The 14,878-nt window shown below is 29.3% G+C and overlaps 1 protein-coding gene across 4 annotated transcripts in view; it reads left to right on the top strand.

Annotated features, from left to right (window-relative positions):
* scrib (scribble) overlaps window positions 1–14,878 on the top strand; it is a 444,246-nt gene that overhangs the window by 398,677 nt on the left and 30,691 nt on the right. For 2 of the 4 annotated variants that reach the window (XM_065515077.1, XM_065515079.1), the window contains 3 exons: window positions 1,462–2,217; window positions 7,331–7,463; window positions 13,163–13,348. In XM_065515077.1, coding sequence (XP_065371149.1) covers window positions 1,462–2,217; window positions 7,331–7,463; window positions 13,163–13,348 — 1,075 coding nt within the window. The remainder of the gene's footprint in view (window positions 1–1,461; window positions 2,218–7,330; window positions 7,464–13,162; window positions 13,349–14,878) is intronic. The other 2 variants (XM_065515081.1, XM_065515078.1) reach the window with 1 other exon arrangement.

Here is a 14,878-nt window from a genome sequence, read left to right on the forward strand (position 1 = left end):
TGATAACAACACATTGATTAAAATAAATATGATATTATGTATAAAGTTTTCCATTCCTGCACTCGACGTTCTCGTGCGTATACGAGGTTTTGGCAACATCTTTAAACGTTATTTTTTTGCACTCCTACTGAATTTTAATAAATTTTCATTTATTTATCATTAACATTTGAGCAACATATGGGCTGTGTTGTTGCCAGTTTAATTACTTTTCAGAATTTGATAATGTGGTCTGTTAAACATTTTATTTTTTTTTTTAAATGTCCCATAACACCTAAATTTTATATAATTTAATTTTTTTTAAGTTTGAAGTGTTTATTTAACTCTAAATAGCTTAACTGAAAGTATTTTTTATTGTTTTTGATTTAAAAAACTACATATTAATAATCTACGGTACCAATTGACACCTAAAATGCAAAAGTGCCTATCAACACTTTTACAGGAGAGACAAAAAACATAAAAAAATTTAAAGTGTTGTGGTTAGAAATATGATTCTCCTTCTTAAATAAAATCATTATTTTTGAAAATAGAAGGCTAAAAAATTGTGATGACGTGTGCCTTGATGTACCAATATCCATTAAAAACACAATTTTGTTGTTACGTTCTTTTGCAGTTCAGGTGACGATATGCTAATATTATTCAGAAAATTTAAATTATATTTTTCAATACTTGTCGATGTAGCAATATTATGTACGTATGTATGTATATTTAAGCATTTTTAGAGCTTATTTCAATAATTTTATTTATAAAAATTTTAAGCAAACATATTGTTACTATTTATATGTGATCTTATTTGGGCCTTGGTTGTGATTTACACGTTAATTTTCATTAATGAAAAGTTGCCTTGTTGAACTATTATATAAATGTGATTAAATTTCTTAACAAATGCAATTGAAAAATTTATAACTAATATGCTTTTAATAATAAAATCTGTCTGTGTATGTGTGAAACCAATACAAATAACAATAACAATTGTAAGGAATGCTCCTTGATACATATTTAAAAACAACATTATATTCTGCACTTTATCTGATCGGAACTGATTAATTGTGACTAATTGAACCTTCATCATCACATCATGCACCACCACCGACATAAAGTAAATCAGAAAATATAATCAGACATCAAATGTTTCTAACTCCAAAAAACAAAAGACTCACCCAATTCATAGCCAATCAAAAATTTAATAATTTCTATTTTATGATTTCTTTATCTTTTTTTTTTTTGTTATTTTCTTAAAACAATAAACAACAATTCAATGCAACATTTAAAAACGCCAACGGTTTCGTTGTTGCTGAAAATAAAAATTGTTAATTTAAATTGTTATTTAATAAAACATCACTCGTTTACAACAACAAACAAATTAAATGTTTTATATGCACAACAAATACAACAACAACAATGTATTCTCCATATCATCTAAATTAAATTTAATGCACATTTACAACACCGGCACCTACAAAGCAGTAAAACTATAAACCCGGCTAAGAACTTAAAGCCAACAGCAACAACAACAACAAGCACCAACGTCACCACCACCTCAACCAACAAGAGTTCAAAATTAAAAGCACCAACACAAAAGGTAAGAGACAGCAAAGCAAAGGATGAATCTAAAGGAAATTTAAAACTGGAAACGATAGCGAACAAGACAACTAAAAAGGTAATAGTAAAACCAAAAGCAACACTAACAACAAAGACAAAGGCGAAAACAATAGCAACAGCTATACCAACAACAACAGCAACAACAATATCGACAGCAACAGCTATGAGTAGAGATGAAAAAGAATCTAAGAAAACTGTTCCGATTAAGCCTCAAGTAACACAGGTGCCATCTGAAACAATAGCAACAACATCGACGACGACGACGACAACAGCACAAACAACGAAACCTTCATTGTTGCCGAAACCAAAGGTTAAAGTTGTTATACCACCAGCTCTATTACAAAAGCAACAACAGCAACAACACCTGCAACAACAAACGTACACTCATCAACAGCAGCAACAATTCGAAGAAGATGAAGAAGTATTAGACGAACACGAACTCGACTACAATGTTGATGAAGAACATGAACCGGAAGCTGCTTTTACACCCTCTAGTCGCATACCAGTGCGTACAGCAAATGCTGAAAAGCGCGCCTTATTGGCAGGCGTCACATCTTCCTCCGAAGAGACCTCTCCCCCATCTACCTCTAATTTGAAAAAAAGCAAAGCTCTGATAAAGTAAGTTGTTCTCTCCATGTGTACCAGCAAACAAACAAACAAATAAACAAAAACAAGAAACCCTTTCATTGTGCCTGACTCTCCTTAATATTACACCATCACAACTTCCCCCCAAATCGTACTGAAATTGAAAACATGAAACTTTATGAAAAGTGGTTGTACGACGTAATTGTTTCTGTAACACTCCCTCCCACTCGCAAAAAAAAACTCATGCAAAAGACGATAGAGGAAGGATGAGAAAAGAAAAATAAAATAAATATTCTAGACAGTTTAATATCTAAAATAGTGTTATATTTAAACTGAAAATTTATATCGGAAGGTAGGATTTCACAGTGGTATGGTTATAGTCATATAAAATCTCGTAGTTAAAAAAGGGTGTTCTTTATAGAGGTATAGAACTTAAATTGATATAAAACAGAGAAAAATGTTTTCAAAATACATCCAATTGGCTTTATTCATTATATAATTTTATGGCATTAATGTTTAAATATGATTTTGGGAATGTGGCCGCCACGGTTAGCGCGTACTTGGCGTAATCTGGAGGTCCAAATTATTAGACTTACAAATTCAACCATTCCGATCACAAGGTTAAATGGGCTAACATCGATAAATCAATTGAGAAAGTGATTCTGAGTCGATTGGATCAGTTGCGCAACAGTTTAGTAAGTTTATAATATCTAAAATAGTTACTTGCGTAACCTGTCACAGAATGTTTTAAAGGTCTCAATTTACACCCTATTATGCTAGCGCTATGTTAAAGTGACAGATCCCTTTCATGGTGTGTTGGAAATAAAAATATCACTACCACCGAACATCCAATCAGGGTACCAGTTCTGAGTCGGTTCCCTTCCCTCTATGTTTATAACATCAAAGATGCATAAGGATTTTTCATAGTATTTTTCGATAGTGATTAGAAAAACCATATAAGTGATTTGTTTTCTTAAAATGGCTTTGGAATTATTTCACTCCATCTGATCTTGAAATATCCAACCAAAATATGAGAGTAAGTGCAGGTTATATTGGTCGGATTTTTCATGTGAATTATATTCCAATTGATCAATAATGTTCGATTCCTCATCCATTATCATATTTTGAAACTCATACTAACTCGACAAAATATTTTTTGTCTTAGCAGGCCAGCCAGTAATAGAGAGACAGGCTAGTCCATGTACTACATACCGAATTCGACTTTCAGGGTTACGTTTCCACGATATCGTAGAGCTACTACGCTTACGAAAATTCCAGAAAGGTAACATCAACTATGACATCTTGTGATTTACGGTTTTACTCTCAGATAACGTCTTTACTCCGGGAATTCCCGGGACAAATTATGCTAGAATTTTACAATTTTTTCACTACTCGATTACCGGAATTTTTTGTCGGTAATCTCCGGAATTAAGAACAGACAAAAATATTCAGAAAACAAATTGGAATCTCACTTTTTTATCAAAAATGTGAAAAGGTCCTCATTATTAGTTATTTGGGGTTTTATCTTCAGAATATATACAGTGGTTGACAAAACAATGGAAACTTTTTCAAATATTTCATTAGTGGCCTAAAATCAGAAATAATTTGTTAAAAAATTTTAACATTTTTGTAGTATTTTATTTGTATACTTTTATTAACTTAATTTAACAAAAAACAAAAAAATGTGAAAACAAAATTAAAATATTTCTTTATTACGGCATTGACAAAACAATGGAAACTTAGGTATTATTTTAACAAATATGGTCTAAACTTTGCAATAACTCAATATTTTGTTGGGTATCCCTTATTTTTTATAACTGCTACACATCGACGATGCATTGAACCAATTAAAGAGTCAATAGTCTCCTTTGGAATATTTTGCCATTCCCTTATAACCGCCTCCGATAAGTCTTCCTTCCTGGTATAATTTTGGGTCCTTATTTTACGATCTACAATTTTTCATAGATTTTCTATGGGATTGAGATCTGGCGATTGGGCAGGCCACTTCAAAACGCGTACCTCGTTGGATTATAACCACTCGGTTACAACCCTAAACTAGGGGCATATTTTCCTCAGCGTATGGATACATAACATCGTTTAATATGGTTCTTTATCCTATACCTGTCATGGTATCTTTTATAATATGAAAAACTGAAAAACATCCGCATACCAAAATATTGCCACCGCCAAACTTTACAGTCTTATTTGTGTACTTTGGATCTAATCTTTTTCCCTTTGGTCATCTTACAAATGTTCTCTCATCACTGCCCCTTAAAATGTATTTGGATTCGTCTGAAAAGAGGACAGTATTCCATTTCTGTATCGACCAGTTTAAATGATCCCTGCCAAATTGTAGACAAACAGAACGGTTCTTTTTAGAAATTATTGGTTTTTTCACAGGACGATAGCAACCAAGACCAGCCTCATTTGCCCTGCGACTAACTGTTCGGGTACTTATTTATAATTTTAGGCTATTAACAACCTCTCGAGGAGTTATTTTTTGGGAATTTCTTGAACTCTCTCGCTATTAAATTATCTTGTCTAGGAGTAGTCTTACGAGGTCTTCCACCTAAATGTTGAGTTTTTACAGAACCGGTCTCACGAAATTTCTTTACAATTTTTGAAACTGCTGATTTATTTATTGAATATATGTTTTAACCCAGCTTTAAAATCGTTAATTATTTTATTTTTTAAGTCTTCACAAATCTTAATTTTAGCCATTTTCGTTAACTTTGAAAAAAAAAAACAATTATGCGAAAAACTTAGAAAAAGAAATTGTGAAAAATTACCAGAATTTAAAAATAAAATAACTGTAAACAGGATGCTTTTTACATCGTTCTTTTAAATATTATTTTCGTTTTACACTTCTTTCTTGCAAAAGTTTAATAGTTTCCATTGTTTTGTCAGTAGCGAAATAGTGAATATTTTTAATTTTGTTCCCTTTTTTTAGAATATAATTAATTATGTTGTTTTCTTCAGTTAATTTATATAAATAAAACTATACAAGTAAAATACAAAAAAAAAATTATTTTAAACAAATATTTTAAATTTTCGGCTACATATATTTGGAAAAGTTTTCATTGTTTTGTCAACCACTGTATATATATTAGAATGGCCCTTAATAAACGAAAGTTGGAATTTTGCCAGTCTCACCCCCCAGTTTGTTGTCATTAAGGGTTAATTTCCTGCTGTTTTTATAAATACTAGGCTTCATGTCATATTTTTCTTAAGTTTCATCAAAATCGGCCCAAAAATAAATAACATTTCGCTATGTTTCCATGAGAAATTCCAAATTTTTAAAAATTTGACCTTTGACCTTCTCGATGTAAGGGTTAACGTTTTCCAATTTTAGTAAAACTTTCAGATTTCAGACTATAAGATTCTGAATAGGTTTTACTTAAAACTCATAACAGTAAGGAAATTCGGCTCATTCGCCATAACAAAAAATTAGTTTTTCTCGAAAATCGCAAAATTTAAATCGCAGGTACTGAAAAACTATTGTATTGAGGTATTGTCATACTTTTTATATTTTTATTCCATATTATGTTCTAAATACATCCCAATGTGATGATCAAAAAAATCTGAAATTTGTTTAAAAAAAATTTTAAAAATTTGAAATTGGAGTTTTGATACATCCGGTAAAAAAATTAAAATTTTGTTGGTCATATCTGCGTATACGTTAACAGTATCCAACGGAGACAAAAACTCATGTACAAGTAAATATGGATATATTTTAAGTAAAAATAAGCTTTTATTTTAATATTTCCTAAAAAGTGTTAATTTTGTTCCCAAATTTCTTGTTCTAGTGGCCTGAGACACGTTAATGGCCCGGCGATTTTTTAATAACTTTAACATTTTTTTTACCAATTTCTGTTTATTATATCTCATTAGAACGTAAATTAAGTACACTTTTCGATTCTTTTAGATTAATTTGCAAAAGTAATTATTTAATGGCAACATTTTTACAAAAACTGAAAAAATTGCAAATTTTCCACTTGTAAATCCACCTCAAAACTTCAGTGTCGTTGCGGCACCAGTAAATTTTACACAACGTGTTTCTACAATACATAGAACAATTCTAGAGGGGGCGGTCAAAATTCGCAATTTCATTTTTTTGGAGCAATCTACTGCACAACTTCCGTTGCGCAACACATTGAAAAAAGCATCTGCAGACAACTCAGCAATTGTCTGAAATTCGAATCATATGCTCGTTATGAAAAATGTATACATTTTCGAATTATATTTTTATAGGACTTGTATCTCTCCAGATAGTTTAACCATACACTGTGATATCATGCCATTTTTATTAACACTTATAGTCGTACACACCCTAGTCGGATAGATACTTGTTCGTATAATTTCTAATCCAAGGGTAAGCATATATATTCTTTTTTAATATCAAATACTCGTAATATCTTTTGTATGTATGTCAGTACTACAGCGTAGTTCAATCTAATATAATGTATGCCAGAGCAGAGGCAATTACAGATGGTAGGTAGACAGGTAGTTAGTTGTTACAAAAGTAGTAGCTCTACCTACATGTGTATTTACAAACATAGAACATGTCTTGTGAAAAATGTAAGCTTTTTTATATTACTTAAATTGCTATGAAAACTTTGTAGCAATTTGCCTATTATAAAGTCAATGTTTAAATGTATCTACCAAAAATGTAAGATTGGCACGCAAATCTCTGTGTAAATTTGTTGATGTACTTTTTGTAATTATGCGGTTTATAAGTTTAGTTTTCAATTCTTTTTTTTATCTCTCTTTCACTCACACAAATTACACGACACTTTGATTTCCTGTACAAAATTTAAGTTACAACTTTGTCTAAAAGGTGTTAGTTAGTTAAGCAAAAGTAAATTTAAAATATTTTGTACGAATATTTTGTTGTATGCTACACTTAGTATTCGTTAATATTTTTTTTTTTTGTAAATACCTACTTTTTTTTAGTACAATTACAGTAATTATACAAATTTAAAAAAAAAAATAAAAAAAAATTAATGGTTTTGGTTTAATTAGCTTTTTTTCATTTGAAATAGTTGATAATAAATGGTTTACTATTTAAATACATATGTTTGCATGTATTTTTGAAAATATATATTTTAACTCCCATGTCTTTTTTTTTTTTTATTTAATAACATAGTGCTGAGAAACGTGCTTCATGGCGTGCTGCCCGTTTGCGTTCTTTGGAAAAGGGTGCTGTAGAAGCCCAAACTGTCATACAAAATATGACAAAAATAGCCGATGATCTCTTGACTGAGACTCTACCCACAGAGGTTAGTATGATTTTTTAATTTGAAAACGCTTACTATAATAATAATAATATTTACAATAACAAGTCCATAGTTGTCCCTTGAGTACTTACTTGTGTGTATTTACTAACTAGTTACTACTGTCTGTTCTTTTTATTGTGTCCCCCTCCCCCCTCATTTAAGTATTTCTCAACTTGTAATCACTCCATGTGTGTCAAATGTTTTAGTTTAGTTTATATCTTTTAACATTTATATTCAATATTTTATCGTAATTTTAATCAAATCTACTAAAATAAAACAGAGAAACGATAATTTAATTTATTACTTGTGCTATATAATGCTTAATGCTACTAACCTACTACCAACTATTATGTATTTTTCTACAATTGTATTTGATTTTTTTTCATATTTTTTGTTCCATATTTCCTTTATTACATCAAAATCTTCAGGGGAAACTTTATTGTTTTTGATTAAATTTTCATTTAGTATTAATACTGACATGTGTACAGAGTTTTAATGAATTTATTATTCAAAGTTGATTACAGTTTTTTTGGAAATTCAAATCAAATTTAAGGAAATCTGCTGCAAAAATCTCTTCTGCATCTCAGGAAACCATACAGATAATCTTATTCTTCTGGGCGATACTGATTAGTGTATCATTAGTGTGGCCCTTAATAAACAAAAGTTGTGCATTAAGGGTTATTGTCCATTTTTGTGCTGCCATTATTAATACTAGACTTCAAATGAAGTCTAGTATTTACAATAATAGCACAAAAATGGAAATTAACCCTTGATTTTAAAAGTTCGGGGTCATTTTGACCCCATGTGCTATTAAGGGTTAATTTCCTTTTTTGTGCTGTTGTTGTAAATACTAGACTTCATTTTATATTTTTCTTAAGTTTCATCTTTAAATTAGAAATTCAAAATATTGAAAAATTTGACCTTTGACCTTCACGATTTAAGGTTTTCCAATTTTAGTAATGTGTTTTACTTAAAATTCATAACAGTAAGGAAATTGAGCTCATTCGGCAAAATAAATTGTTTTTCTCGAAAATTGCAAAATTTAAATCGCAGGTACGGAAAAACTATAAGAGATATTTTCATAATTTTTTCATATTTTTATTCCCTATTATATTCTAAATAAATCCCAAATGAGATGATTAAAATATTCTGAAATTATTTAAAAAGAAATTTTTAAAAATTTTAAAATGGAGTTTTGAAACTGCCGTTAAAAAACAAATTTTGTTGGTCATATCTGCGAATATGTTAACGGTATCCTACGAAGACAAAAACTCACACACAAGTAAATATGGATATTTTTTAAGTAAAAATTTGCTTTTATTTTAATATTTCTCAAAATATGTTAATTTTGTTTCTACATTTCTTGTTCTAGAAGTTGTAACCAATTTCTGTTTTTTATGTGTCATTAGAACGGCAATTACATACACATTTCTATTATTTTAAATTAAATTGCACACGTAATTTCTTAATGGCAACATTTTTATAAAAACTGAAAAAATTCCATTTTCCCCCTTGTAAATGCATCTGAAAACTTCAGAGGGCTTGCGGCTTAACCCCAACCTATTTACCTAAAATTTTTTCAGGATTTTTTACCAATGTTCACCAAAGTGAGAGGTGAGACTGGCCAAAATCCAACTTTTGTTTATTAATGGCCACCCTATGCGTTCTCCAAACTGCACAATATTTAACAAACTTTTACGAAATCTCAATTCTTAATTCAGATTTGTTTCAATGGTGACGAAATATTCATTGTTTGGATTGAAAAAGTGAAGCTGAAAAAAAATCCTCCACTTGCTACCAATAGACAAAATAGAACACAGAAAATACACAACTATTTAACCTAGAGTCTTCTGGTTTTTACCACATTCGGTAACCAAATACTCTTCGGAGTCCCTTGAAACTTTAAATTTTTATTCTTTTAAATTTCGAAAATCTCGAAACGTATTCACGATTTAATCATGAAAATTAACATGGGCTGTTTGTTACTTTAAATAATCGTATTTTATGACGAAGTAGTCGAATATTGTTGATTTAATGTACATTTCGCACTCCCAGTTCAAAAGTGACACAACTCAAAATTAATTTTTCGGGTTATATAAACCCTAAAAATTAATTTTACGCTTAAACTATGCACAATACACTTGTTTATCTGTAGAAAAGACATCAGTGTATTATGTTGTTGTTAACTGTGGCTAAAAAAAACACAAATGTCTTTCATTATGTTTCAATTGGTATATATTTATTTTCGATTTCTGAAAAATTAAAATTTTGATTTGTGTCACTTTTGAACTGGGTGTGCGATTTGATAGATAACACAGGACAACATAATCGAAAAAATTTTAGAGGCTTTTTAAACCTCTACACAATTTGGATGGTTCCAGTAGTACAAATATGGTCCAAATTTTAAATTCTATGGAGAGGTTTTTTTAAAAAAAAAATGTTTAAGTAAAATTGTAAAAAGCATATAGATACGAAATTGACTCAAATGAAGTTAAAATTACTACAAATTTACTGGCTAATTGGCTAATTGAGATTGAATTTAGATTGCAAACTTTTGCTGTATAGCTCAATAATAAAACCAACATGGTGCTATGGAATTCAATTATGGGGCACGGCCTCAGCTTCTAATATTGAAAAAATTCAAAGATTCCAAAATAAAATATTACGAATGATAACAGCAGCGCCTTGGTATGTGAGAAATATTAACATTCATAAGGACCTAGGTGTCTCCCTGGTGAAAAATGAAATTAAAAAACAAGCGGAGTCATATTTGAAAAAGTTAGAAGTTCACCCAAACCCACTTGCACGAACATTAATGAGAAGTAATGGCTACATCCGACTAAGAAGAAGGAATTCAACAGACCTGCGCTGATGATAGGATCTATAAATTAAACATAATTTTTCGTCCAACTGTGGTGGGACGTAAATAAAAAATAATATTTGGATTTAAGATTTGAACAAATTATTGATAGTTCACATTATTTTGTGAAGATACAATAAATAAAATATGAAATAAAAAAAAAAAAGTAAAATTGTTATTTTTATAGACGTTTCTCCAGCGAATTCACTTAATTGTGAATAAAGCAATAAATCTGAACAATTTCTGCCGTTTTCGATTTTTAATGATTTTTTTAAAACAAAAAAATTTGTTATTTTCACGTAAAAAATATATTTTTTGCTTCAATTATATTATAACTCCGAAACTACTTAGTCGATTGAAACGCTCAACTTTTCTAAGTTTATTTTAATAATATCGGACTAACCCTTTTTGAGTTTTCATTAATTATGTGGAGAAATGTCTAACAAAATTTATAATTTGACTTAAACATTTTTTTTTTAAAATTTTACCATTGTTGTACTTAGTTAGCCATGATGCATCAAATCTATATAATGGTTAGTCAAGCCTTTTTTTGCTGTTGCCCTGTGTAATAATGCATCTTAATTCCAAAAAAATCGCCTACAGCTTCATAAAAAAATCGTGAATAAAATCGTGAGTTTTTGAAATAAAAGGTTAATAATGGAAATGTCCAAAGGACTCCAAAGAGTATGTGTTTACAGAATATGGCCAATATCGCAAGACCAAAGGTCAAAAACTTATATTTCTTTCTGTGTTCTTTGGTGGAATTCGTGATATATTGAAAGATTGCCTATGTATCTCCATTTCCAAAAAAGGAGTATTGGGAAATAACCCCTCCATATGTTTAGTGTAGCATAGTGTAATTGGAGTCCAACAAACAGCTTAACAGATCGATTGATAAGATGGTTGATTCGAAACTTAAGTGGTATATATATTGCTTTCGGTGATGGTAATTACATCATATGAGTTGTTGTAATCTTGTTGTAATCCAACGAGTTCAATATTAATTCAATGTAACTCACTATATGTCTATCAATTTGCTGGTCACTTAATATCATTATAAAGCCCATATTGACCTACTTCCCGCTGATGCTGGTAGTTGTGGTCCTTATTTAAAAAGTTCCATTCCCGTAAAACTTGAACAAATTCCTTTAAAACTCTGCACATGACCAATCAGTTTATTTTTCAGTTTAATGTCATTTATTAGTTAGAATTGTGGGTGAACTAAATGCTAAAGGAAGTTAATATATTTATTGATTGACTTTTACAGAATACTTAATAATCAAATGTCATAAGGAAGTATTTAATAATAAAGAAAATGAAAATAACAGAACAGAATCAAAATACAAAATTATGATACAGATTTTGTTTTATTAGTTTCATGTTTTTAAAAGAGAAATGTCTTTCAAATTAATAAGTTCAGATTGGTAAAACAATTTACGAAACATCGTGATCTCTAATATAAATAAGTTGTAACTACTATACGACATTACTTTGGAGGAGATATAGTGAGATTTTAGGCTACTGGATTAAATAAACATTAGCTGAAAATAGTTGTTAAGCTTATCACCAAATATTTACACAATTTGAAATGAAGTTATGTAAATTCCTTTAAAAAATTTATTTTTTTTTTTAAAAAAAAAAAAGTAAATCCAACTAATATGTAAATACCAAAGTCCACGTGGGGCCGAATCAAAATTTTTTGAAAATAAATCATGCATTTCTAAACGTGGGCGTAGACAAGTAGTATTTTTTAAACACTTGCATTTTTTTTGTTTCCCATTCGACTTCAAAGACTTTTATATTTTTGGAAAGCGCTCGGCTAGGTCTATTTATTTCTTTCCGAATTATAGGCATTTCAAAATTGAAATTTTAATATTTTTTTATTTATAGGTCGTACTTTTAGACCGAATGGACTCAAATTTTTTTTGTTAGTTAGACAACTAAATTGCCAATAATATACAAAGGATTTCACAACAATATAAATTATGGATCCAAAAATAAACGATTTTCAATTGTAAAATTGAAAAAATGGTACATTTTTGCTGTTCAAATCGGATGGGAAACAAAAAAATGGCACGTGTTTAAAAATTTCACATGTCGAAGTTACCCTAATTTGAACCCCCATAGCGCCGCCCCTGGAGCATTTGTAGGGTTCATTTTAATAACATAAACTTGGCTACGCCCACGTTTAGAAATGCCAGATTTATTTCCATAAAATTTTAATTCTGCCCCACTGCGCAGTCTTAAGTATCTAAACAGTCTTAAGATCTAATAAAATTTCAAGTGATTTTCAATTGCAGTCTTTCATTAGAATATTTACTTAATTGTAAAATACTTAGGTTTGAAATTTTTAGAAATTTAATCATTTAAATTTCTCGCTTCTCTGAATCGCACACAAATTACACGTTTAGATTATACTTAGTTGACAATTTGTAATTAAATAATAAGAACACAATTGGGACAATGCCACAAAAGGTCTTTGTTTTTATATGATGATGTTTGTTGTTATTATCTTAATTTCCATTATAAAAACTTTTACATTAATTACTGTGAATTAAATTAAATTTCGTCAAAGTTGTTTAGTAGCAGAAAATTTGATTTTAATATGCAAATTAGTATTTTTTATGCTAATTTTATTTCGAATTCGAAAAAAAAAATCTGGTTTCTTTTTGTTCCCTAGTCTCTCTGGGTGAAAATACTCGCATTAAGTTACTTTTAGATATTATTTGACTTGTGTTTAGATTATAAATAATTTCTTTTGTCATTTTCTATAGCATGAAAAGCAGAACGTTTTGTAATTTTTTACAATTAATTTATATTTTATGTATTTTATTTTATAAAGCAGGCAAAAAAGATTGTTTTTCCAAAAATTGCCATTAAGTCTAGCGATGGTCCGGTCATAATACGTGAACGAGAGAAAATACTTGATGAAAAGATTGTACGACGTACAGAAGAGGTGCCATGTCCCATAACAGGACGACCTCAATTGCGTACGGTCGAGTACATAGAAAAGATCATCGAAACTGAGGTTAGATTATAACAATCAAACAAACACTGAAACTTAATTGGTTTTTTAATTTCAAAATTTAAATATTCTTTAGTTTCTTTTAAACGTTTTTATTTTCTACGTATTCTTTTGTTAAGAGCACCCTTTCCTTTTACGTTGTTTTATTATTTTCCACAAGCAAATTCCTGGTAAACAGTCGCTCATAAAACTTTAGTTTTTTTTTGTTATTTATTGTAAAATTTTTAGAATTTCTGTTTGTAGTGATTTTTTATTATTGTATTATTATTAAGTATTTCTTTTTGTATAAAACAATTTTCGTATTAATGGCAAATTGTTGAAGACATTCGTTCGCTTTAATCATTAATTATTTGTACAATAAAAACACTTGAAAAGGGCAAATTTTATAAAATGGATTTGATTATTTCCTTAATTTCGTTGGAAAAACTCATTGATTTGCATTTTGTTTGTGTTGTAAGCATTTGTCCTTGTATATTGGGGCTGTAAATAGGGTTGCCAGATTAAGATTTGCAAAAAGCTGGACATTGGGGTATAAAAAGCTGGACAAATCAAAAAAAACTGGACATTAAAAAAATTACTTTGGTTTTATGTAAATAATTTTTATTAAAATATGTTTTTATCCATTGTAATCAACATATGTATTACACGGTGCTACAGTAGGGAAAAAACTTGGAAAACGACAAAGAGTTAGTTATAGGTCTTGTTGAGTACATTACAAATTGTGTCTAAAAATTTGAGAACACTCTCAAATTCAGAAGTTATTCTATAAACCCGTTTTAACAGATGTTTGTCAACTTATCGACCAGTAACTCAGTCAGCTTTTGTCCGATTTTAATTTTTTAACGGGTTTAGAAAGAAAATTTAATACGCTTTAAAATGACGTGCATTTTTTGATTAATACATTTTTTAGTAAAATATTTGTAGAGTTTCTAATTTACAAGTAATTTTTTTTCGAACTTTTGCAAATTTAAACCGATTTTAAGAAATAATGTCTCGTTTTTATCTATATACAATTTTTTTTAAAACATTGTACAAAAAAAATATGTTTGAAAGCTTGCCTTTCCATAACTGTTTAAAATTTTTCGGTCTAAAATTGTATGAGTTAGAGGTACTAAAGTAGTACGTAAAACAGTTTTTTCAAAATAACTCAAAATTTTGGGGGTGTTTCAAAATCTTGGTCGCTTTTCAAGTTGTTACAAAAAGTGTTTTTTAGCAGTGTGTTATTATTTAAAAATTTAGAATCACAATTAAATATTTTCATTTCGTTTCTTAAAATTTATTTAACTAAACTTAAACTTGTTTGGTTCAGTCCGTCATATACATATTTATGCACTGTGCATCAAACAAAACCCCCAAAGGGTTTTAAAAAGTTAGCTCGTATTTTAAAGTTATGTGCCTTTAAAGTTCAGCTTTTTGAGTTAAAATTTTTCATATATATTTGATTTTTAAAATTTAATTTGTATTTGTTTTACATAGTTTATATAAAAATGAACTACTTATATAGTTCGAGGCCAGAATTTGAAGTAGACAAAT

Source organism: Calliphora vicina, chromosome 1, assembly GCF_958450345.1.
Source record: "Calliphora vicina chromosome 1, idCalVici1.1, whole genome shotgun sequence".
Lineage (NCBI taxonomy): Eukaryota > Metazoa > Arthropoda > Insecta > Diptera > Calliphoridae > Calliphora > Calliphora vicina.